Source organism: Carettochelys insculpta, chromosome 26 (genome assembly GCF_033958435.1).
Source record: "Carettochelys insculpta isolate YL-2023 chromosome 26, ASM3395843v1, whole genome shotgun sequence".
Taxonomy (NCBI): Eukaryota; Metazoa; Chordata; order Testudines; family Carettochelyidae; genus Carettochelys; species Carettochelys insculpta.
The window spans coordinates 7002972-7025873 of NC_134162.1; the positions used below are offsets into that span (position 1 = coordinate 7002972).

At 51.6% G+C, this 22902-nt stretch overlaps 1 protein-coding gene across 1 annotated transcript in view; it reads left to right on the forward strand.

Moving 5' to 3' along the window:
• The first annotated feature begins 19834 nt into the window (after window positions 1-19834).
• Window positions 19835-22902, forward strand: part of GRM4 (glutamate metabotropic receptor 4) — a 175380-nt gene continuing 172312 nt past the window's right edge. The window contains exon 1 of the mRNA XM_074977251.1: window positions 19835-20362. Within this exon, the coding sequence (XP_074833352.1) occupies window positions 19835-20362 (528 nt within the window). The remainder of the gene's footprint in view (window positions 20363-22902) is intronic.

Consider the following 22902-nt stretch of genomic DNA (forward strand, 5'->3'; position numbering starts at 1 on the left):
ATTTTTCACAAGAACTCAGTAACTCCATTCTCTTCACAAGAGCTTGGTGGATGCTGTGCTCTTGTGAAAATCCAGCTGTCAGCCTCACAACACTAGCTGTCTTAGAAATCTGGTCTTGCTTTAGGTGCCTAAATGGGAGGAGAGGTCTTGGGCTTACCCAGTCCTACTTATGGCTGCTGGCCCCTAAAAACATGGCCCTGAAACCTCTGGCAATCAAACCCCATGGGCCATTCCATCAACTGACTTCAGTGGGCGTTGAGCATCATAGAACCGGATTCACTTGGTTGTGTAACTCTATGTGGGCTATAATTGCACCATTTGTCAGTGATATAGGAGTAACGTGGGAACAGCCTAGAATCCAACAGGGACAATGTAGTAATCCCCTGTACTGAGATGGTAGCTTTCAGCTGGGGATGTCTAAGCACTTCAAGAGCTACAGCAGCCTCAGGAATGCTGTTGTGTTAGGAGGGATGGATATCCCATGATAAACAGAGATCCTCTTGTGCTCCCAGGAGGCAGGCGAGTGCTGGTTAATGTACGTATGTGCCATTGTCCTGTACCGGATGGAACTGTGTGATATAGGCCTTGTATGGTGAACAGCCAGTGAAGGTTCTCCATCATGCTGGTAATGGCCTGTTCTTTTGGAGCAGACTGTCTGAGTTCTATCCTTGCTACCATGAAGTACCTAGTTGCCTCACCATGGGACAAAGGGACATCTGTCACCTACTTGGTGGCCACGGATTTAGTATGCTAGTCCTACGTAACAGATGTATGTCTGTGGTGGGGAATGGACAGAAAATATACTGCATTCAGGTCTGTGATTACAGCAAGAGGAGACATGCATGAGCTAGCTTTGCCCTAGGCAGCTCCCTCAAGAACAGTCGAGGTCGCATGGTAGCCCAGAGTGCATTCCCCAGAGCCCTGGGAGGGTGGTCGAGCACATGCTGCTCTGTCTATGGTCTGCACCACATCTCTGCTTCCAGTATAGGCATACACTCAGGCCTCCCAGCGCCTAGTCCTCCAGCTGTCAGACAACACTCCTGCTATGGAAACCATTGAGTGTAGGTAGCCGGCAGCTGTAGAGGAGCAGGGCGGTGAGACACACACAGGCAGGTCAGTCATGCAAGGGGCCTACAAATCAGGCCAGGAAGGACAAACCTTCGAGTGACAGCTGTAAACTGCCAGCACTTAATTCAGCACAGTGGTTTATTTAAAGCCTCCTGCATTCAAGGCCATTGTAATCAAGTGGAAGGAGAAATGATGCCATAAAAACATTGGCCTGAATACCTAGGATAATGCCACTGAAAGTCAAGGTGCAGGCAGAGGGGACAAGGTGCAGGCAGAATGCCAGCATTACATGGACTAACGTCCAGTGAGGGCTGGGTGGGCTGCTGATGGAAGTGGATGGATTGGATCAAGGCAGCTGCATCGATTCATGCCAGACATGGAGATGACTCTTGCAACAAAGCACCCTGTAAGTGCTAAAACACTCTGCAGATGTGGACCCAGTCCCTGAGCTTGAGGGTGATCAGAACCAGGATGGATCAGGCCATTGTTCTGAGGTGGGTCAGTAGGTTTCTCTTCATTTTATGTGAGGGGAAACTGAGGCACAGAAGGGCCAAGAGCTGTCTAAATTCAGACAGTGAGTCAGTGACAAAGCGGAGCTCTGGGCTAGGGTGTGTTAGCGGTGCACTCTGCTCGGTAGGTGCTACTGCTCCTGCCCTGATCCCCTGCCTCTTGCTGTGCTGGGACGAAGATGCAAGTACAGCTCTGGCTAAAGCACAAGGCTGCTTGCAAGCATATTATCCCCCTCAGCAGCTTTCCAGTGTAACAAGATGACTGAGGTGATGGGAAGATGGATGTGCAGCTCTCTCCATCCAAAGACAGAGATTCACAGCCCTTGGCTCTGCATTTAACACTTCCCAGGCACTTTTCCAGCTTATCTGTGGCACCGTCTGGAGCAAACGCAACCAAACTTTGTGCCAGAAGCACCAAAACAGTGTGTGTGTTTTGCTGAACATTTAAACAGCCCGTGGAAAGAGCTCCCCATACGCACCTGCAAAGCCAATGTGTTATCCTTCCTCAGATCCCACCGTAAATGCTCTGCTTTGCCACCAGGCCTATAAAAAGTTAGGTCCCAGTCTGTCATGGTGACCAGTCATGTGTGTGACTCACTCCCGCTCTTCCCTGTTCCATCCAGCCTTTGGAATGCCTTCTCCTGGCTGGGGTCTCACCTGCTATTACCTGTCCTCAGTTCTCCATCAACTTCCCTCCCAGGCCACAGTGTCCTTCCCTAAGGGTACTGCCTCAGGGCAGTGTCCCACACTCTGGCGTCCTCCCCACTTGGGAACCCCAACCCCCACTACCCACCTTGCCTCAGTGCCCCACTGCCAGTGGTCACCTAGCCCCTTACCTCGGGGCAAACTGCGGGCTGAAAAGGCCACTCATTGGCAAGGGTGTGTGGACCTGTTGCCTTCTCCTATGTGGGCTGCCTCCCTCTCGCCGTACTACCCTCAGACCTTGGGTCAGGCCGTGCAGCCTGAGAGTGGGGCCAGGGCAGAGGGCTCCTCAGCTCTGCCTCCTTCCCCCAGCACTGCTCTGGCTAAGGAAGTGCCCAGATGTTCCCTTGTCGGCAGTCCCCCAGCTCCACAGCTGGAGGAGAAGTCTTCTCTCCTCATCTCCCAGAACCCCTCTTTATATAGCCCCAGCTGAGCCTTATTTGGCAGCTAATGACCTCAGCTTCTGGCTCCACAGACCCTGCTGCCCATGTGATCCTGACGAGGTGCGAGGGTGATACAAAGAATTGATGAAGATCTTGGCAGAAGGCAGCTGGGTCACAATGGTGCTGGCGTTGCCTTATGAAGCCATTCGATGCCGGTATCAATAATGCAATCGCTGGCTGGGTATTCAGTCAAAGCCCTGGGGTGTCAGGCTGAGGGCAAAGTGTGCCAGGGCCATCAGCCCCACAGCTGAGAGATACAGGACAGGTCCAGCCATGGGTGTGTGGCCCCTGGAGAGCCGGAAGAGTGCTGGATGGGGCGGGAGGAACTTGCCCAGCATTCTTCCTCCAAGCAGGACCAATGTTCCTCTCATTTTTTCCATCCGTTCGCAGAATAAATATTCTGTGCTCCAGGGCATGTGTGGATGTGCACCACCAACAGAAACACAGGCTGCCGGCTGTGGGTGACCTGCTAATCAGCTGGGCGGCACGTGAATCTCTCCTGGGCAGCTGCCCAAGTGCTCAGCTTACAGGGAACACTGAACGGGCCCCCTGGCTCTTGCAGCTTAATGACCACCCCACCCAATACCACCACTACCCCACTGAGATCCCTCCCCAGTCCTCCTCCCATCCATTGTGAATTAAGAGTTTGACCCAGCCGAAGGTACCATTCCCACCCAGCCCCTTGCCTCTGCTTCCCAGGCAAGCAGGGGACCGTTACAAATGCTACTTAACAGCTCAATACCATTAAGCTGATCCACTTTCCGAATGTTTCCATTGACAATCGAATTACAGAGAGCCGGCCCAGGAGCGGGGCGCTCTGAACTGGGTAAGTGGGCTTGTCAGTTGTGTGCAAACAAGATAGATGAGCAAGCGAACCAGAGCTGGCTGCAGCATTAATATCCACTTGTGAAATTCCTGATGCTCATTAGGTGGGCTTGACTGGGGCCCAGAGAAGGCCAGAGCTGGGGATCGCCTGCTAGGGAACCCAGAAATGCACACACGATCTGATTTGTTATTGTGTCTTTTGCCACATTTTTGATCCAGCCTTCGGAGCCTGCGTGCAGGGGAAATCTCTGGTTTGAAATAGAATGAGCCATTGAGAAAGGCTCATTATGGGCTGATGAATGCTCAGTTGGTGCAGCGAGGCTGGAGGTTGGGCTTTGCTTGCCTCTTGCTTCCATAAATGTATCCCAGGAGCTCTCACTTCTCCAAATAGCTCAGCTGCAGCTCCTTGGAAATGGAGAAAGGGAAAGGTCCTGTGTCAGTGAAAACCTGAGACAGGGCTATAGTGTAGATCGGTGGGTATAACACTTCCAGGGCCATTGTTTCCTGTCCTGTTTGTGGCTCGGTTGTGCTCAGCACCGTACAGAGATGGATATGGTGGATTTGGAAAGGATAAACGGGAAGGGGAGCCTGTATTTTGCTTTGGCTGCTGTGACAGGATCAGGCCAGCTTGGAAGCTGGGAGGGGGAGCACTGAACAAGCAGAGGTGGCCTGGCTGATTAGCAGTGTGTTACTTCCGGGCAGTGAGGGGCAGCTGGCCTGGGGAAACAGGGGCTGCTATACATCAGTTAGGGCCAGCTGGGCTCACCTGTGGCTGCCAAGAGTCTGATTAAAAAGCCTCCCCTGCTGAAAGGAGGGGAGGAGAGCAGAGCAGGTGAGGAATCTGGAGAGAGGTGGCAACAGAAGGTGAGAGTAAGTTAGAGAGCAGAGAAGAACACCAGTGTTGACAGAGACTGCAGGGGCGGCAAAGAGCTCCCACAGGGAGTGTTTGGGCTTCTCTCCTCCTAGGTGACCATCGGAGTTTGCGGAGGGCATTTTATCTAACCCAGGCAGACTGGGGCACCTACTGTACCACCCTCAGCCAAGGGACCTGAGCCCAAACCACAGCTTGGGGCTCAGACTGCAGTACCCAGACTACCTGCGGGACTGTGAGCAGAACAAGGGGCTGGGGCCCAGGAGTGAGGCTGGCTTTGCTAGAGCCACTTCGTGCTGTGAGTGGCTCAAGGACTGTCCCATGCAGCTGCCTGTGGTTACTTGGGTGGAATGAGTGGAGTTCCCGGCAAGCAGCTGTTTGGGTGTTTTGGTGAGCGCTGGGGAAGGTGCAGATCTCTGCCAGGGGATCCATTTGTTCCACTTGGATGTGCCTTTCTCCTTCTTCTGACTGGAGTAGAGCCTTTGCTGCAGCATCCCAGTGGCTTTGAACCAGCACCTCCCCCTCTTAATTCTGCAGCTCCCCCTCCCGTTGGAGTCCCAGCTATTTAGGCCTTATTGTACGCAGGGATAGCACAGTGCTTTTTCTGGGGAGTGACCCTGACTTGCACTGTCTGAGGATCGGGCTCCTGGCTCGATGGAATTGCCCGTTCGGGTGTTGAGGTGACTGCCAAGGCTTTGGGAAGCGAGTGGCTATGTGCAGGGGGATTGGACCATTGGCAGCTCTGCTCTGCTGCCAGTGGAACTTTTCTGAAGAGCAGGAGTTTTGCTTCTGCATCCATACCTGGAGTATCAGCTCTCCCAGCACGCTCCTGGCATGTCCATGCTGTGCAATTGCCTCTCCCTCAGAGGTGGGTGCATTTTGGTGGAGGGTTTGATTATTGTCCAAGTGCTTTGGGATGCAAGTTGCTAGCTGGATGTAAGCTGCAGTTATGTAAAAAGGTAACCTAGCTCCAGGGGAAGAGTCCCCAGGCCTGGAGGATGCGGCAATAAAGCTGTTAGCAGCTGAATTATTCATCCACTATGTAGTTCAGCTTTCCAAGTCCTTATCCCTCCCCTCCAGGGCTGCTTTCTTTTAACTTCAGCTCTTGGGACTGCAGGAATCCATTGGACTAGATGGGGGAAGCAGCTGGTGACAACCATGTAATGAGGCTTCACAGAGCCTGACCAGAGCAAATCAGCTAGGGCTCTGTTACTCTCTGGTTGCAGAGCTTGGGACAGGAGGGCAGAATGGCTACTTTGCAATTTTATATGGGGTTTTTGGAGCACGAGCAGAGAGAGTGGGGTGAGGGGGAATCCCCCGTCTCCTGCCCCCTTTCCAACATGGGCCTTTCCTGGCTCTTCATGGCATCTCACTTGAGAGATAATTCCCCCCTCCCAATTGCATATGTGCCTTCCTTGTTGCCTGCTGTGGTATTTCTACCTTGAGACTGTGTAATCAAAAGATGAGTGGAAGAGAGAACTGGAGGGAAATAATCTCCTTTAAAAGGGAAGCCACTCTGATCTCTCTTTCCAGAGTTGTGATATTTCCCTGGTGGAGCCATGACTAATGTTATTGGAGAAGCTGGGGCCAGAGGAACAGAGTGTCTCTTTCCCCAGCCCTGCCCAGCTCTTCTTGCGATGAACAGAAATGCTCTGGCTCCTTGCATTTGTGGTCTGACCCAGGGCTTTCAGTCACTTGAGCCTCCAAAGGAAACCTGCAAAAAGGCTGGCTGCTGAGTGGTCCTTTAATCCGTGGTCGAGCCACATGGGGATGTCTTAGAGAACCCCTTGATAAGAGATTTCAGGGTCCTAACAAATCCCTTACCACCCCTGCTCCCTGCGTTGTGGCCCTGTCCATGTTTGGCAAGGGGGATTGGCACACAATATATTTGGTGGGAGGGCTGTTTGGGGTCTAGGGCAGTGTTCCCTGTAAGCTGGGCACTTGGGCAGCTACCCAGGAGAGATTCAGGTGCCACCCAGCTGATTAACAGAGCACCCACAGGTGGCAGCGTACATTTCTATTGGTGGTGTACATCCACACATGCCTTGGTGCATATAAAATTTATTCCACCCATAAAGGGAAGAAATTAGAAGGAGCATTGGTCTAGGGGCTCTCTGCCTTCTAGACTGTCACCCATCTCTTCTGAGGGTCTGGGTTTCTTCTGAGAAGGAGGAGGACTCTGCACCTGCATCCCTAAGCAGGGAACAGAGCATGCAGAACATGTGAGTCCCTTGCCACCTGATGTCCAGGCCTTCAGTGTGTGCAAAACCTTAATCCAGCTTCTGTGCTTAAACCAGGCCATGGCCTCCTGGTGGAGATGGCAGTGAAGGTCCATTCTTTCTATTGCAGTGTTGGAGGGATGTTATTCTGGATTGATTGGCTTGGTTGTCAGCGATGGTGCTGCCAGGTCTAATTCTCAGCTCTTTGCAAGTTGGCTGGGAGGGGATGGGAACAAGCTGAGTATTGAGAAGAACTGAGCATCCGGATGGCCATGGGAGCGGGAGAGATTCAGCATCTCTTCTAGAGGATTCCCACCTGCATGAGGGCAGTGCTTCATTGACTGCCCTAACTTCCTGTGGTGCAGCCCTGGTTGCTGGAGTCCCCCTGCCATCATGCAACTTGATGTTGGCTGATAAGGTCATAGAATTGTAGGACTGCAAGGGACAAAGTCATCGAATCCAACCCCTTGTACTCATGGCAGGGTGTAAGGTTATCAAGACCATCCCTGACGGGTGTTTTGTGTAACCTGTTCTAAAATATCTCCAGTGATGGAGATTCCACAACCTCCCTAGGCAATTTATTCCAATGCTTAACCACCCTGACAGTTAGGTTGGATGTCTGGAAATCCACCCATGCTGCAATTTAAACCAGTTGTTTCTTGTCCTATTGTCAAATGTTAAAGGGCACAATTTTTTCCCACCTCCTTGTATGAGCCTCTCACGAACTTGAACACAGTTACCATTTGTCTTTTCTTTTCAGGACAAAATGAACCCAGTTCTTCCAACCTTGCCTCCTAGGTCATGTTTTCTAGACCCTCAGTCATTTGTCTTGCTTTTGTCTGGACCCTCTCCAATTTCTCCACATCTTTCTCGAAAAGTGGTCCCCAAAACTGGACACTATACGCCAGCTAAGGCCTAATCAGTGCAGAGTAGAGTGGAAAAATTACGTCTCTCATCTTGCTCACCACACTCCTGTTAATTCATCCCACAACCATAGTTGCATTTTTTTTTTTTGTTTGCAACGGTGTCACACTGACTCATATTTAGCTGTGGTCCACTATGGCCCCTAGAGCCCTTTCTGCAGTGCTCCTTCCTAGACAGTCATTTCCTATTTTGTATATGCAGAGCCATCCTGTCCATCGGACAGTTCATGGTGGCTGCCCCAGACCCTGCACTTCGCGGCATCACATGGCAGCTGCCTCAACTGTCCTCTGCATGGGTCCCAGAGCAGCCTGGAGGATTACCTGCGGACAGTAGCCTGGCATGGGGTGGCAGCATGGGTCCCCTCCACCAGTGTTCTCTCCCTAATTTTTATTCCATCCATGAACAGAATAAATTTTATTACGTGCACCGAGGCATATGCACCACCAATAGAAACACATGATGCCGGCTGTGGGCGCTGTGCAAATCAGCAAGGCAGCATCTAAATCTGTCTGGGTGGCCCTCCCCCAGATCACTGCACTCAGCTCACAGCAGCAGCAGGAAGCAGAGCGCCCCTTTTCTAGGGAGAAAGGGGGAGCAGCAGACTGGGAGAGGGAGGCAGAGTGGAGTAGGCTGAAAGGCCGCTCCAGCTCCCGCCACTCTAGTGAATGTGGGATGTGGCAAACCCCTTCTGCGGCCCCATTCCAGGACCCCTAGATCCCCAGCTTACATTTCTCGGATATCTGAGTTCTGATAATTCAATATGTTTAGGTCCGGCTCTGGGTGGAGTTTGCTAGGCATTGCCAGAATACAAACGATCGATAAGTGTTGCATGCTTAGCTTAGGTGTGTGCATATAAATGCTTTGTTCTGCAGTGTTCCAGGAGTCAGCTACCCGTGCAATATTTATTATTCAGAGCAAGCCATGAACATTTATCTAGCTCGGGACTGCGAGAGGGCAAGGACAACCTACCAGTCCGGGTGTAGAGTCTTAAGCGCCCTCTGACAATGGTGAATTGTCATCGGGGTGGGCAGAGGGTGGGTGGGAAGACAAATATTTATCTGAAAAATAAGATCAATCGAGGTGATTAGAGTTCTGCCAGGCTGTGTTACCTAGACATGGATCCCAAGACTGTGGCCAAGGAGCCATTGACTGTGTGGTCATTTGTGGCAGGAAGTTAGGACGTGCCCCAGTGGCTGTAAAAGCAAATCTTTGAGGTTGCTGGACTCAAACAGGCCCTGCGGTGCTCCTTGGAGTGAGAAGAAAGGGGTCTGCTCCTATTTTGTCAGGGCAAGTGGGCTTGTGTGTTCCAATCAATCTGAGTGCAATGCCGTAGAGTCTCTGAATCCCAGCAGGGTCACCCGTGGCAGCAAGGTCATGGGGGAGGGTCCAGATGAAGAGCGATCCTAAAAGTCCCCAACAGCAGGTCAGGTGGAGGATAGTAAGGGTGATGTGGCAATGGCTATGAAGGCTGCAGCTGACAGGAGTCATTGTGGACTCCATGCCATTGGAGCTGGGCCTCCTGTCCATCAAGGATCATGCGATGGATCCAGTGCAACAGTCTCCCCACCATTCAGAGAAGTCATGCACTGGCTTCTCCCTCTGCATACGACTCTCCTTGAACTGAAGGTGTCCTACTCATAATCAAGTGACCACCCAGAGCTCCTCAGTCGTTGGCTCTGAATGTTAACATTGCCAGCAGATGGTACATCCCTAGCAGCGGGGAGCATCTAGAGCTGAGCTTGGGCCAAGAGACATTTCTGTTGGTGATAGTTTGGGGCTCCAATTCTCCATTTTCCTGGACCCTGCCTAGTCACTGGCATCATCAGAGGGAGTGTAAACTGCTGCCAGAAAGTAAGGGTAGTATTTATACCCCGGTGTGCTGCTGCACACTGAGTGCCTGTAGAGAGCTGTACCAAGGAATCCACCAGAAGTGAGCAGTGAGAAGTCATCTTGGTCCTGTAGAACCCAGTAACTATCTGCTGGCAGCTTCCTCGCTACAGCAGTACGCAGCCAGAGCACTCTTGTAACATCCTGGATGGCCTGCAAGGTCTGGCAGAGAACTCTGTCTAATCCTGCAATAGGGCAGATCCTTCAGTCGGACAAACATTGTTTCAGATTTCATCCTCGTGAGTATTGCTGGTGTGGCTGCTCAGTTCACTCCTGTCCTATTGCCAACGCAGCTCAGATATTCAGATGCAGCTGTCAACATAACTCATTTCTTTGTTGTAAATTATTCTGTGGCTGGGGTTTCTTTTGTGAGTAACATTTAGGCATTAACCCTCATTAGACAAAGACAGCATTCCTCTTTGGCCGGTCAGTGTGTGTGTGTGTGTGTGTGTGTGTGTGTGAGATGGCTGTGGTTGTTTATGGCACGTTACAGTCATAGGTCAAACTGTATGCGTAAAGGTGGGGAGACTAAACAGAGAGCCTAATGACCTGATTTTTTTTAAGTGTAGTGAGCACATATAGAGTCCCCTGGTGTCCATGGGATTCATAGATTACAGCCAAAAAGGACCCCTGTGTTGTCTTGTCTGACCTCCCAGTAATGATCCTGCCATGGGTAGAATAAATTTTGTTACATGCACCAAGGTCTGTGCAGATGTGCACCACCAATAGAAATACAGGCTGCTGGCTGTGGACAGCTGTGGACACTCTGCTAATCAGTGGGGTGGCACCTAAATCTCCCCTGGGTGGCTATCCAAGTACATGGCTTGTGGGAGACACTGGACATAAGCCATAGACTTTCCCCCCCTTGTCAGGAGCCCAGTAGCTTGTGCGTGAGCATACCTTCCAGTACTGCTCCAGTCTGGATAGGAAGCCGTCTGGAGAGAATCCACCGCCTCCTGTGTTGGTTTGTCCCGGGCACAGTCACTGTTCACTTATGTGCCTTATTGCTAGTTTGAATGTGCATGACTTTACCAGGTGGGTGGGTTTTTTTTTCAGTAACGAGTCAGTGGAACACTAATAACCCAGGAGTTCAGACTCCCACGTCTCTACTGATCTGGCCTGCCTGGTACCAGTGTCGCAGAACTTTGTTGAGGGTCGAAACTCGAAATCACATCTCCCTCGTCTGGGGCATCCAGGAATATCTGCATGCCCCTGGCTCCGGATTCCTGGGTTCTCCATACAGTGTCAGCCGCCCTTTGAGCCAAATCTCCATCGGCTAGAACCATGAGGCATTAAGAACGACTTTCCTGCACATGATATCTGGGCTGTTCTAGCTGGGAATTTACTTTGAAAATGCAGTGTGGGCAGCCTGGGAATCGGAGGCTTTCATGCTGCAGAGATTAGATGCTCCTTCACTTTTGAAGCAAACAGCTTGCTTCTGGGTAATTCTGATTGCCTAAAAGCCCCAGCTGTCAGAACCACTTTGGAAATTGGCCTTCAGAGCAGATTTGACATGACAGAGATGTACATAATTTATTGGGGTGAGTTCAGGCAGGGCTCCTCCCATCCAGTAAAGCCACAAACCAGCTGGATCCTCAGGCGGTGTAAATGGAGGTGCTCTGGTGACTTCAGCAGAGCAGGGCCCATTTACACTAGCTGGGGATCTGGCCTGAGATAGCTAGCTGAGATACCAGTTTGTGTTTAAAACAAGATGAGCTCCAGGAAACTGTTTAATTTAAATAGTCAAGAGTTTCCCACTCAGAGAATGCATTTGCCTGTTCCGCCTTCTCTGTTTTTCTGCGGTTTGCATTAATAATACACTGTCCTAAGAATTGCTGGTACCTTTCAACCCTTTACTGCAAAGGTTTCAGAGAGTTGAGAGAGTCATGGGGCCCCATTTTCCAGATGAGGAAACTGAGTCACCGGGGTGGAGATGCTCAGAGCCAGTTAGGGCATTGGGCTATGCTGCTCCCAATGAAATATATAGGAGCTGGGATGGCTAAATTCCTCAGACAGCTAGAGGATTGGCAAATCTGTCTCTCTATTTCAGTTTAACCCCTTTCTCCAAGGAAGCTGATGCTCTTGCTCAACTCTTTTGCTGATTTAACTTCCCCCCCCGACTATTCATCTCAGTATGCTTTTGCCAAAGACGTCCATGTTATTATCCCCATGTGATAGATGGGGAAACTGAGGCATGGGCAACATAACTAGCTTGAGGTCACCTAGCAGCTGAGTGAGGACTCTGACTCAAGTCGTCAGAATCCCAGCCTAGTGCTCCAGCCACTGGAGGGGCTATGGAGACAAGTCAACTGATATTTGAGGTCCATGGGTACATGAATATCCATGAGACCAGGAGGGCAATAACCCCCCTAGTGGGCTCTGAGAATACAAACAGAGGTAGGGCAAGTCACATGGTTACACAGTAAGTCAGTGGGGAGACTGGGAACAGAGGGCTTAGTTCTCCTGACTCCCAGATCTCTACAGTAGCCATAAGACTGGCAGGTGATAATATACCTGGCACATTATGTGCTCTTTACTGTGGCCCACAGCTTTGGGTCCCTTGCTGTGACTACCAAGGACAAACCTCAGGTAGACAAGTACTATGTCTGCCACACAAGTGGGGGAAACTGAGGCATGGAAGTGAAGCAACTTGACCAAGGTCACGGGTAGAATCAGTGTCAGAACTGGGCGAGGGTTCTGGCTCTTGGTCCACCTGATTTGAGTTCTAGGCCTGCTTGCTGTCTCTAGATGAAGCTCACATGCAGTGAGCTGGGCTGGGGCTGAATAAGGACAAAATGAACTGAAAAGGGTACAGGGGCAGCTTCTCTCAGAGGGTGGAGGAGCTCTTTGAAAAAATGGGAAATGATTTTATAATGGGAGGCGTTACTAGCTGCCAGGAATCCTTTGAGTGTCTCTAGATCATCCCAGGTGAAACCCAAGTGCTACCACTGAGGCTGGCTCAGCTGTCAGCCCGTAGAGTGGTCCATTTGTCTGTTTTTGTGAACCAGGGGGAGAGACAGAACATGTAATTATGCTTCAGCCTTCCCCTCCCCCCGCATACCAGTACCAGCTGGGGCAGGGCAGGTGGCTTCTGTAGCTGCACAACAGCTGTCAAATGCAGGCAGTGGGGAAAGAGGAAGTGGCTGGGGGAGCTTCTCAAGGGGCTGCCATTTGCATGTGCTGACGGCTGGAGCTCTCTTGCAAGGCATTGCAACCCAGATGGCTGGGCAAGCAGCAGGGGAATGTGGATGCCATGGATGGCTTTGGAAGAAGGGTCTAGCAAGGTAATAGATTTACACGCTGACTGCAGGGTGCCTTGGTGGGATGCCAGGTATCTCTCTGTGTGAGTGCCCTTCTCTCTGAGTCCCTGTCCTAGCCCGGTGGTGAAGGGTGCTCTCCTGCACCTGTAGGAAACCTACAATGGATCTGCTGATCACTTGTGGTCAAGAAAAAGCCCATGGCCCTTTAGGGTATTTCAGCATTCAGGGCTAGTGCTTTCATCTGATTCCAGCGCCGGTAACCTCCTCTTCGGCTACCCTACAATTCTTCCTTGTTTCAGTGGTATAGAACCTTGCTCATCACTCCCTGTCTTGAGTTGCTCCCTGTGCCCAAGAGGTGGCTGCCTAGCTAAGGCAGGGTGTGCAGACAGATAATAGGCTTTTCAATTGCTTCAGCTTGGCAGGTCCATGGGAGGGCTTGTTTCCCAAAGCCTGGCTGATTCTTTGTAGAAAGTCAGTCTTTGGATACCTTCCCCTTGCTCCCCGGCTTCTCTGCTGCCTCTTTCCTTCCTCCTCCTTCCCATTGCATTTGCTACCTGGATGCCCTACCAGCTCCTGTTACTCCGCTCGGCCCTCCTTTCCCTCTAGCATCTTCAGCCCCACTGGTGGCTTTGTGGCTGTTTTTTGTATTCTGAGCAACAAATACTTAACCATTAAAGGATTCTCCTATTCAAAGGTTGTATAGCCCTGTGGCTGCCACCTGCTGTTCTGATGGTGCCGCCAGGCTGGAGCACTGCCTACAAAAGTGACCACCTTTGGTTTCTGCAGCCACAGTCCTACCCAGAAAGACCACTTGCTTCACTCAGGCCCTGCAGGGCAGCTCTTGTTTCCCCACGTCCCTGTGGAATGGCAGTTCAAAAATAAAGCAAGCCTGGGTAGCGTCCTCTTATTTCTTGCTCTCCCCCTGGGGAGCTTGGAGACCTGCAGCACCATGGGGCAACTTGCGGGCTCTGCCTGGACGATCACACTTGGGCCACTGCAAATATCGTGTCCCGAAAACGTAACTGCTAGTGATTGCTGCTGGAATCTTCTGGGTCAGCTTGGTACATACATGCAAAGCAGCTGCTATGTCTTATCCCAGGACTCTGCGGTGGAGCAGAAAGCCCTGCAAGCCAGGGATCTGGGAAAGGAGCAGCTGATCAGATGCCGGTACAATATTGTGTGTGTGTGTGTGTGTGTGTGTGTGTGTGTGTGTGTGTGTGTGCGCGCGCGCACGTGCACAAGGGAGCCCATCGTGCTGCCAAAGGGGCCATGGGAATCCTCCCCAGCCATGCCTGGCGTGCTCCCATGGCAGGGTGGAAGTGCCATATTCTACAGCACGTCATGGCAGCTAAACGCGGCCCAGGGCAGAGTCCCCCTGACACCCTGAGCAGGGGCCTGGCGAGGGCCAACAGAAGCAAGGGTTGTGGTGAGATGTGAACCCTCCAGGTCTGTACTAACAGATTCTGCCTTGTTCTCAGGCTCCTCCCTGTAAACTCCGAGTGACTGCAGCATACAGGCTCTGAGGAATGTCCCTTTAAATAACTTGTGGACTTGCTAGTGGGGCTCGTGCCCTCCGATATTTTGCTGCCCTGGGGGGCTGCCCAGGCATATGTGAGGGAGGCCTGCAATGTTGTGCACAGCTGGTGCATGTGGGGATTCAAATGCTGCTGTGCCCGTGTGGCTCCTCCCAGGTGCCTTTGTGTCATGAGAAGAAGACACAAGGCTTCCTTGTCCCACCCTGCTTGCCTGGCTGAGCCACCGTGGCTGTGGGAAGAGGGAGTCGGGTTTTAGTGCCGGGCGAGCAGTGCCCTACATGACAGATGGAGAGGGGATGGGGGTGGACTCTCAAGCTACCCTGGAAAAGTGGAAGGGTAGGGGAGTTGTGTGGCAGCCCTGCCTTACCCAGGCTGGAGCGGGGTGGGCTTCCCTTCCCCACCCCCTCTACTTTAAAACCGCTGGCCCTTGTGTCCCCTCATGAGGTACAGCCTCTGGGGGCAAGGGCCTGTCAGAGAAGTGGACTCTGCGGCTCTCTCATGTGGACACAGAGAGGGAAGGGGGCCTCGTTTTAATACTTGCCCCCCCAATCCATAGTGGGAAAAGCTGTGAAAGGCTGTTGCCCTCTCTCTGGGGCCTTGTTCCTTCACCCTGGGCTTTGATCCACAAGCATCCCCATCCCAGCTCCCTAGCCACATGGATCTTGTGGCATTGGAGTGGGCTCTGTTAAACAGTTCGTACCCCACCAACCCTTCTCCCTGATTCACCCTCTGTCCTCTCTCTGAGCAGACCTCCAAGCCATGCAGGGCCTCAGGGGTCTGCAGAGCATACGGAGGGCCCATGTCTACACCCAGAGGGTCCCTCTGTCCACTGTTCTGAGGGGAACAATCCAGGCGAGGGACTCTGCATCCTTGGCAACGGGCATCCTAACGCGTTGTTTGGCTCTTGGAGTGCAGCTAAGGTTTGTAGGCCTGGCCCTTAGCAAAAGCGTCCTCCTCCCTGCAGGATCTGGAGAGACGACAAACCTGGAACCCCACAGGGCTCTTTGCCAAGTGCCTCTGTCCAGAGCTGAGCTGCCCTTTCATTATGTCTCTTCGGGGTGGGGGTCCGTGAGCATTAACCAATGGTTAATGCTAAAATGGGTCCTGTTTGTTCCTTTTGCTGACTTTTTTGGGTCCTGCAATGGTAATCTTTCATGGTCTCCTTACTCTTCCTTCTCTTAGGCCCAGAGTCAGCCCCATACCTCTGTGAGCATTTCTAATAGCGGGTCCAATTCTGACGCTCGCCCTGGAACAAAGGTGGCAGCAATTCTATCTCTGAATTCCAGCCCTAGAGAACTCTCCCAAATGCTCCCACCCTTTTTGGACCAGCCAGTCTAGAAATTTCTTGCAATCCAGAGGCCCTGCACAGCTGTAGGCAGATTTTGTCCTGGTGGCTTTTTGATTTCAAGCAGCCCTCCAAAGCCTCACAAAGGAGTGAAAAGAGCAAGTAAAATCATCTCTGTCGCGGAGGCCAGTCCTTTTTGTCCTGTCAATACTTGACTGCCAGTACCTCATGCTTTCAAGGAAGGTGTTCAGAACGCACCTGGCCCACTGTACCATGAGATACAAGGCAATGTTTCGGGACATGTTGCACATTGGCAATTTTCTGGAGTTTTTTCTGGAGTTTTTTTTTTTTTCCCCCTTGCTATGTTACCTCCTGGAATAATGTTATTACCCAACAATCTTAGTTTACATTAATAAGAAAAAAGTTTCTAGCCCGGGGGATTATGGAGGAAAGCTCAAAAACATGAAGTCTAATAACTCAAAATCCAGAAGGCCAAAACAAAGCTCAGCTACATTATATTTTAACATCTCGTGGGGTTTTTAAGCCCTGTGAATGATTTCTGAGTGCTGGGAAAAGGCAATGCAGTCAGACGTCCCTACAGCTCCAGCTGATTTCCTCAAATCTGTGACCGCATTGTCCTAACCTCCATCCTTGAGTAGTTACAGCTGTTGCTAAAAGCAGTGTTGCTTCGTAATAATAACTTTTTGTGGATCTTGCATGTGATGGAGTCATGGCAATGGATGGTGTAGTTAGTTGTTGTTTTATACCAGTTACTTACTGTCAGTGTCACTCTGCTGCCTTGTTCTTGCAATGTGGAAGGGAGGGGACAATGAGCTACATACAGCCAGATTTTCTGAAATACTCAGGTCCGCATCAGGGACCAGATTGCTTGATGCAATGTAAGAACTAGACTAGGCAGATCACGTGGAGGTGGAAACCAGGGGATCTTGAGCTGGTGTTGATGAGCGTTATTACACCCACTGAAGTGAGTAGAGCTGTGTGGATTCATACTAGCTGAGGGAGGGTGTGTGTGTGTGAATCACTGGTATACTGAGTGCCCCCTGTCCCTCCCTTGGCATTTATGCCAGATGTGTTGGAATGTTTCTACAACAGAAAGGGATGGATTCTCCCGGGACCAAGGAAGGGTGCTTTTGGCACTTAAGGCTAGAAGAAATTTCAGCGGCTGCTTCCCCTTGCAAGGCACGTCCAGATCTGTGGACGTGTGGTCACTGCTTTAGGAACATTTACCCCCTTGAATGGATCTGGTTAGTAGGCAGGATCTCCACAGCCATACAGGAGCTGCTTGCGCTCTTCCAACTGCTGTAAACATAAGACTGACGCTCGCAGCAGGGACACCTCAAACGGCACCAGCCAAAATGAATAAAATCGTTAGGTTAAAAAAAAATTCTGAACCTCAAACCTTGCCCCCATGCCAAGCTTTTACGCTGAGAATGGAGAAGACCCAGAACCTCCATGGAGTCTGCTAGGGACTTTGCTGCTGTGATTGATTTCGTTGGGGAAGTTGCTCCGATATGGTGCTAAGCAGCAGGATCAAACCTTCAGACTGATAAAGCAGCCCTATGCCTGGCGCATCCATTCCCAGGAGACTGCCTTATGCGGAGCGTTACTGGTTGCATCTTCTGGGATCAGTAGCAATAGAAATTGAAATAAAATACAGCAGATGGGATTTGCCCCCTGGGTGGGATTCACCTCTCTGCGGAAGAACTGCTGCCAGGGTTCAGCAAATGTTTTCTGTGGAAGTTTCTAAGACTAGATGCTTGTCCCAGCACTGAGGCACTGGCAAACAAAAGGGAGGCCATGAATACCTATGGGTGGGGGCGATGGTGTTCTTTCATGCCACTTACCCAGCTCTGATCGAGGTCGGGCAGCATGGAGGTGTGTCAGAAGAGCTGTGCATGTGTGGCTCGGGCAGAAGGGGAGCCAGGCTAGAATGTGAGGTGCTCGGGCAGCATGTGTGGGGGAGCTCCTGGTCTTAAAACTAGGGAGACAGCAAAGCAGGCCAAATAGGAAGCAATAATTCAGGCCTCATACTTGCAGAGTTTCTCTCCCTTGTTGTTGACCCAGTTCTGATTTAAGAAGGGAGCAGCTTGGAGAGATCTGCTGTGGAAGGCATCAGTGTTACAAGATTGGAACCTGACTGCAGCTTGCTTGGCTTTTACCCATCTATCAGCATCACCATTGAGGAAAGTGTCCATATGCTCTCCCATACGTGGCTCTGGTCAGTCTCTTGATCTCTCCTGAGGCTAGGGCAGTTGGGTGACAGGTTGCAGGGAGCTGTTTGCATGTTTAAGTAGAGCTGCTCCAGGAAGGAGGGAACAGAAGGTTGCGCCCTAGGACTTGTGTTCAGCTGTGACTCATAACTTCTCTTGGATGGGCTTTCTGTTCAGGCAGATACGTCTCTCTCTGAGCTCAGGCTTGTTCCATACACCAATCCTGTCCCTTTCCTTCTGCTTCCCTGCTTTTCACCCAGGGCCATCCTTATCCGAATGCAGCTGTGTAGGGCACCTCAAAATCCCCCCCTCCCCACCTGCCTCTGCCTATCCCAGTTCTGTGGCTCAGCTTCCTCCAAAGAAGATCTAGTTCACTTAAAAGTGAAACAACCTGACAGACCCAGTGTCCCTCAAATTTTTCCATGCATGGGCAGAATAAATGTTATGTGCACCCAGGCATGCATGAATGTACGCCACCACTAGAAACGCATGTTGCTGGTTGTAGGTGCTCTGCTAATCTGCTGGGTGACACATGAATCTCTCCTACGTGGCTGCCCAAAGGCTCAGCTTACAGGGAACCCTGGCCAGAGCTACTAGCAGATGCTGAACCTGTGAAAGAACCATTTAAGGGGTAATGCAGCCATTTAACTGGCATTTGCCAACCCCAGGTATATACTGTCAGCTTCTTAATATAATGTGTTAGTTGACAGGACCTTAATTTAAAATTGGCTTTAAAATATTTCTTTAGTGTGTTGCTGAAGATTATAAAATCATATTTTAAAAAAAAAAATCTACCCCCAGCTGCCATAGGGCTTAGGGGCTCCAGTTTAAAAGTGCTGCATAGAGCCCCATAAATCAATTAGAAGTGGGGCCCACGGATCAGGTGTTCTATGATGCATCTGTGAGCAAGTTGAAGACAGAAGCCCAGACTGCATGGACTAAAGCTGAGCATTTGGGCGGCCACCCAGGAGAGATTTAGGGGCATGCAATGCTTTCCCTGGAGCAAGGGAGAAAACTGATGAGGAGAAGAGGTGGTGGTACCCTGAAGGACAGAGGACGAATGCCATCCTGATGGGTGGAGGGAGGGGTGCCTTGTTCTGCCTCACAGGCTAGTTATGAGCTACTGTAACTGGCCTGGTGCCTCTTAGCAAACTGGGCCTGAATCTGCAATTCCCCAGCAAGGAGAACTCCATGTAGCATGGGTATTATGCAGGCAACATCAGCCCTGACAGAGGTGAGGACATGTTTCCTAGTGGTTAAAGCACAAGGATGGGCTGGAAGGAGGCTTGTGCCTGTCTGCGGTGAGCTCTGTGTAGCTGTAATCCAGCTGCTGCCCAGCTCTGTGCCTCAGTTTCCCCTATGTAAAAAGAGAACAATGTTCTTTTAACAGCTGGGTCTGAGGCTTAATTCGTGCTCTGAGATCATGGGCCAGGGGAAAGCTCCTCTCAGAGCAGTCAGCATCTCTTCTGTGGCTGGGCCTGGGAGCGTGAGGACACTGTGGGCAGCACCAGCAGGGAGATAACTTGTTAGTGTTCATGTCTGAGTTCCCTGATGGAAGATCTGAACAGCTGATGCCTTCTTTATGGCCCTGTTTAATTTTCTTTCTCTCTCTCTTTTTTTTTTTTTTTTTTTTTCCCCCCAAGGATTGTGGAGACAGGAACAGCGGGTTTCGGTGCGTTTGTTTTTCTCCCGCCCTTCTCTTTAATATAACGTGATGCAAAGCTCAGAGCCATCCTCTGGCTGCTCAGATAGGATCCTCCAAAGGGCTGGGCAAGGGACCCTGTGAAAAAACTCAAACCCCAGCCCATCCTGGGAAGCTCCTGCGCTTGAGCACCTGCTGCAAGATGGATGCTGGAGCCAAACAGAGCTGCTGATGGGAAGGTGACTTAGAGGGTAGAAGGAAACCATGCGGTGCCCCCTTGGAAAAGTTGCAGCTGGACACGCTGTTGCCTCTTCTTTGGCTGTCTAAGACACTATCCCCTGCACCCCTGTGGTGAGTCTACAAGGCGGAGGGGGCGACGTGCCGCATGGCTCTCTAGGCTGTGTCGCGGCAGGGTTTTGGAGTGTTGTCGGCGATGCCTGGGAAGAGCCGGGGGTGTTTTTGCATGGAGCAGCTCTCCTTCTGCCTACTCCTGAGTGTGTGCAGCTGTTGGTGGCACCCAGCCGGCTCAGCTAAACCCAAGGGCCAGGGTCATCCACACATGAACTCCATCCGCATTGACGGGGACATCACCCTGGGAGGTCTCTTCCCCGTGCATGGCCGGGGGGCCGAGGGCAAGGCCTGCGGAGAGCTGAAGAAAGAGAAGGGCATTCACCGGCTGGAGGCCATGCTCTTCGCCCTGGATCGCATCAACAACGACCCAGACCTGCTGCCCAACATCACCCTGGGTGCTCGCATCCTGGACACCTGCTCCCGGGACACCCACGCCTTGGAGCAGTCTCTGACCTTTGTCCAGGCCTTGATCGAGAAGGACAGCACCGAGGTGCGGTGCGTCAACGGTGGGCCTCCCATCATCACCAAGCCGGAGCGCGTGGTGGGAGTGATCGGGGCCTCGGGCAGCTCTGTCTCCATCATGGTGGCCAACATCCTGCGCCTCTTCAAGGTAATGCCCCCGGTTTGCTACCCCACCCTGCCTTTGGTGGGGCTCCTTCCTTCCCCTCCCTGCTCTGCAGCAAGAGGAAGGCCGAGGCTGGGAGATGGGTGCATCAACCCTGCCTCCTTGCTGCGGTGGCTAAAATAACCCATTAGAGCAAAGCAGTGCGGGCGATTTAACAATAATGAAATGCACTAACGGCTCCCTCCCAGGCAGGGGAAGCAAAGAGGGAGGGCGGGTGGGGGAAGGGAGTGTGACTGCTGCTGGAGTGCAAAGAACTCCCCCACACCCATCATTCCAGGGGATTTTGGTTCTGCCCTTCCCCACCCCACTCCACACCCTGCAGTGATGCTGTTAGTTAAAGGGATTCCTGCTGCCCCTTAGGTCTCCCCTGCACGTGCCTTTGATTTCAGTGCCAGTGGGTGCTCTGCAGAGAGCCTGGGGAGGGATTATTGCTGTGGGTGGGATTTGCCATGTGCAAGGTGTTCCTCACCAGCAGGAAGAGGTGGATCCCTGCTCCGTGCACAGCATCACTTCCTTTGCCTTGGGGAGGCTGCGTACCTGGTTTGTTAGCTCAGGAGTTCTAGGGGCGGCAGGGATGGCCTTGTGATGGAGACCTGTGGGCTCCTGGGGTCATTTTTTCCCCATCCCTGTGGCGAATAAACTGCATGGGTGCCTCTGCTCTGCTCTGCGACCCCCTGCAGCTGGGGTTTCGTTTTCCAAAGAGGGAGGCTGGTGTGTAGGCCAGTGCTGAGAGTGCTAAGCTGGGAAGCTGGAGTTGGACTCCTGCTCTTTACAGGCCGCCTCAGTGACCAGTCAGCCTTGCTGTGCCTTGGTTCCTGCATTACAGACGGGCTGAGAGTGCTTCCCTGCTTCCTGGGGGTGCTGGGAGGAGGGCAAAGCTCAGCACTGCTCATGGAGATTCTCCTTTTGCTCATCTCGTGGGGGCCTGTGCTTTGAAGAGTCGGGGTTAGGACCTGAGACCTACTGCTATGTGGCCATAGGTGCAGCTGAATAACAGCTGTAAATTTCCTGGGTTTGGGCTCAGTGTTTCCTCTGATTTTTTCCATGCCTGCATGGGATACTTCTTGTGGTATGCACCAGATGTGCACCACCAAGAGAAACGCATGCTGGGAGTGCTGCGTTAATCGCCCAGGCGGCATTTGAATCTGTCCTGGATGGCCGCCCCAGCGCTCGGCTCACAGGGAACTCTAGGTGTGGGGTGGGGAGCTTTGTTGCACTGTGCGGTGGTGAGCAAAGTGAGACAAGTTGGAGCCTGGCCTGGAAATCTGGCAGTACTGCTATGGCCACGTCGCTTCCAGAGGACGACGTGTAAACTCCTCCTTTGACTTGTATTCTCGGCTCTCCTTGCCAGGCTCCTGCTTGGTGGCATCCCTGTTGCCTGGGGCGATGGACTTAGCAGCTGTCTCAAATGAGCAGGCTGGAGATGGGAGACCTCCGGGGAAACTTAAGGTGACCCAAGAAGGGGGCTTGATTTAGCAGGCAATGCTTTTCCTCCCAGGGTTGGTAATAAGCTAATGCCCCGGGGCAGTGCTGGGTAGCCCCATGTGGCCAGAGGTGCCTTCTTAAGCAGGAGACATAAAATTGAGGTCCTGATCACATAAACAACAAAAGCCAAAAAACCCTGGAGTGCTTTTCATAAAAGCAGGTCTGTTAGTTCTGGTGGCTAACTTCCTGCTCAAGTAGCTCATCCGTGGAGAACGGCTACGCATATGAGCTAACTGCCTCACAAAAATCAACCCAGGAGTCCCTTCTTGGCGCATTGTTCCTTACGGCTGTGTCCTGCTGCAGGGTTTTTCAGAAAGGGCTTTTTTCAACATTCTAACATGGAAAAATTATTTCTGAAAAGCACAATCACATCGCAACAGTATGTTGAACTTGAGAGTTCAGGCTAGAGAGCCCATTTTCAAAAAGAGCGCAATGATGGGAGGCCAATTAAGTCATAATGCCCTCACTTTAAGACACAGAGCCAAGTGAAATGGGGGAGGGATTGTCGAAAGTTGTTCGTTTTGATGGAGTTACTATTGTCCAGAATAACAAGCTTTGCAGTGTGGATGTAAGGGTGTTTTTCTCAGAAAAAAAGGTTCTGTTTTTGGGGTTTTTTTTTTTTTTTGCCAAGAACAAAAAACCCAAAACAAACCAACCAACAAAAAAAGCCCCAAAGAAAGGTTGCCAAGGCAGCCTAAATGCTGGCATTTTCTAACGTGGCAACCTAGATAATTTTTTGCATGTCTGTGCTGCCCTGGGGGTATAAGTGCAACGTGGGCAGCTATACCTAGGTTAGCGCTGTCCATGATACTCCAGCTAAAAATGTTAGCGTGGACACAGCAGCATGGACTGTATAGACCTTACAGGGCCTCTGCGTATGTGCTCTGATCACAAGCTCATGATATAGACCTTGCTGCTTTGTCTACACGGCTGTGTTCAGCCATGCTAGTTGGAGTATGTGTGTCTGAGCTGCATTAGAGCCTCAGATTGCCGTTTAGATGTTCCTGTGGAGGCCCTGAGTGTAGACATTGTCCTGTCTC